The 2,500-nt window shown below is 38.2% G+C and overlaps 1 protein-coding gene across 1 annotated transcript in view; it reads right to left on the bottom strand.

Moving 5' to 3' along the window:
• The window catches only part of LOC123513118 (numb-like protein), a 4,698-nt gene extending 2,405 nt beyond the window's left edge, over positions 1-2,293 (bottom strand). Inside the window, exon 1 of the mRNA XM_045270000.1 lies at positions 2,240-2,293. Within this exon, the coding sequence (XP_045125935.1) occupies positions 2,240-2,243 (4 nt within the window). The 5' untranslated portion in view covers positions 2,244-2,293. The remainder of the gene's footprint in view (positions 1-2,239) is intronic.
• Between the last annotated feature and the right edge of the window lie 207 nt (positions 2,294-2,500).

Below are 2,500 nucleotides of genomic sequence, written 5' to 3'. Positions count from 1 at the left end.
CAACTCCACAAATGGCAAAGTTTCAAGGTGGTGTGCGGTGGGATTGGAACCTACGTGTGGACGTCTGCCCGATCCCACGCTCACTACCTTATCCATTATGCAAAGCCATTTCATTGGGCGTACGATGGCGTACGGTGACGTTGTAGAGAGATACGATGTCGTACGTGGTGCTAATGCTGGGTCACACTACATCTTATTTTTTCACTACGGTGGGTGAACTGGGGCTAGTGTTTTTTTTTTTTTTTTTTTTTCTTTCATCTGGCGAGAACGCGCGACCGGTCACACTGGTCACGACGAATCCAGCGACAAGGTTTTGTTGCGTTACTGCCAAGCGTGTGTTCAAAGACCAGTCGTCGACATCGTTCAATGTCGAACGATGTCGTTAGCAGCACGTACGACATCGTATCTTTCTATAACGTCATCATACGTCATCGTACGTCATCTAAGCCCGATGAAATGGCTTTGCTTGTCGTGACTCTCTTCCCGACAGTCGATTGTCGTAATGTTTCTACGATGTCGTGTGACAACAAGGACATCTTACCACATCGTACGATTTCGTCACGTAAACGTACGACTTGACTCACGACATCTTACGACAGGCCAAAAACCGTTAAAATGACGTCATTGCTGCTGGCGACAGCCCTCCTACGACCGTCGCGGACGTCGTAGTAAAAAAAAGCTGTAGTGTGACCCCAGCACTATGCCACCGCTATTACTACTGCTGCTGCTGCTACTACTACTACTACTACTACTACTACTACTACTACTACTACTACTACTACTACTACTACTTTTTTCCACGCCCCTCACTGCTACTACCATAACTACTATTATTACTACCTCCACCACCACCACCACCATTACCCAAAAACACCCATGATAATGATAATGGTGATGAAAGAGAGAGAGAGAAAATTTCACCACACCCATTAACATGAAAAACGCTACACAAAACTACCTCTCTTTTCCCCCATCTACTCTCTCTCTCTCTCTCTCTCTCTCTATGGTAATTTCGTGCAATTTTGCAAGTTTCGGTTAATCTTAGAGAAAGTGCGTGTGTGCGTGTGCGTGTATTTGTGCCTGTGTGTGTGTGTGTGTGTGTGTGTGTGTGTGTGTGTGATGGTTAAGAGTAATTGAAGGTGTTATCTCTCTCTCTCTCTCTCTCTCTCTCTCTCTCTTCTCTTGTTTTCCATTATTCTCTCTCTCTCTCTCTCTCTCTCTCTCTCTCTCTCTCTCTCTCTCTCTCTCTCTCTCTCTCTCTCTCTTGTTTCCATCCTCTCTCTTCTCTCTCTCTCTCTCTCTCTCTCTCTCTCTCTCTCTCTCTCTCTCTCTCTCTCTCTCTCTCTTCCATTATTATCTTCAGTCTTACATTTTCTTTTCTTTTATTTTTTGTCACTTTCCTTCTTACTTTCTTTATTTACTCTATATTTTCTTTTTCTCTCTCTAGTTCTCCTTTATTATCTTCATCTTTTCGTTTTTATCTTCATTTTTCTTATTTTTCCTTTCTTTTTCTCATTTTCTTTTTTCTTGTTCCGTTTTCTTTTTTATTGCTTCTTTTTTTTTTCTTTCTTTCTCTTTTTGTCTTTTTTCATCTTTTTTTCTTCAATTCTTTTCTTTTTCTTGTTTATCTTTCTTCCTTATCTTTTTTTTCTTTTAATTTAGTTTTATTTTATTTTTCTAATGTAATTTCTTTTTTTATTTATTTTTCATCTTTTTTTTCTTTTCTTCTTTTTATTTTTTTTTATTTTTTTATTTCTAAATTAATTCTCACTTCTTTTTTCTATTATCTATTTTATCGTTTATGTTTTTTTTTTATTTTCTTTCATATTTTTGTCTTTTTTTACACTTTCATTCTCTCTCTCTCTCTCTCTCTCTCTCTCTCTCTCTCTCTCTCTCTCTCTCTCTCTCTCTCTCTTCATATTTTTCTGCTTTCTCTATTTATTACAAACTGATTTTCTTCACCTGCTAACCCTACACACACACACACACACACACACACACACACACACACACACACGCAGTTTTTATTATCATGTTACTCAAAACTACAATCAACTTTTTTTTCTTCTTCTATATCTTATTTTTTTATTAATCTTTATAATTGGTTTCTTGCGACTTTACAAAAAAAAAAATAAATAAATAAATAAAAGATTGGGTGTGTTTTTAGGCACTATGGACTTCACTGACTGGGTATTTTCTATTCTTTTTTTTGTCTCTTTGCAATTCAATTACTCCTTACCCATTTCGTTGTAGTGGTGGTGATAGTCGTAGTTGTAGCTGTAGTTGTGGTGGTTTTTGGTCGTGGTGGTAGCAGTGGTAGTGGTGGAGGAGGTGGTGGTGAAAATGATTTTGTTTACCTCCATCACCGTGGCAACCTAACTCTTCTTTGCCAGATGTTCAATGATTGCTGTTATTTGACCGCGATTATCTAACTTTCATTTCGTCTTGGTGTTTTCTCTTTACGCAAGACTCTGCCTAAAAAACAACGCTGCTCTCCTTA

This window comes from Portunus trituberculatus, chromosome 5, assembly GCF_017591435.1.
Source record: "Portunus trituberculatus isolate SZX2019 chromosome 5, ASM1759143v1, whole genome shotgun sequence".
NCBI lineage: Eukaryota > Metazoa > Arthropoda > Malacostraca > Decapoda > Portunidae > Portunus > Portunus trituberculatus.
This window is presented reverse-complemented; position numbering and strand designations above follow the sequence as displayed.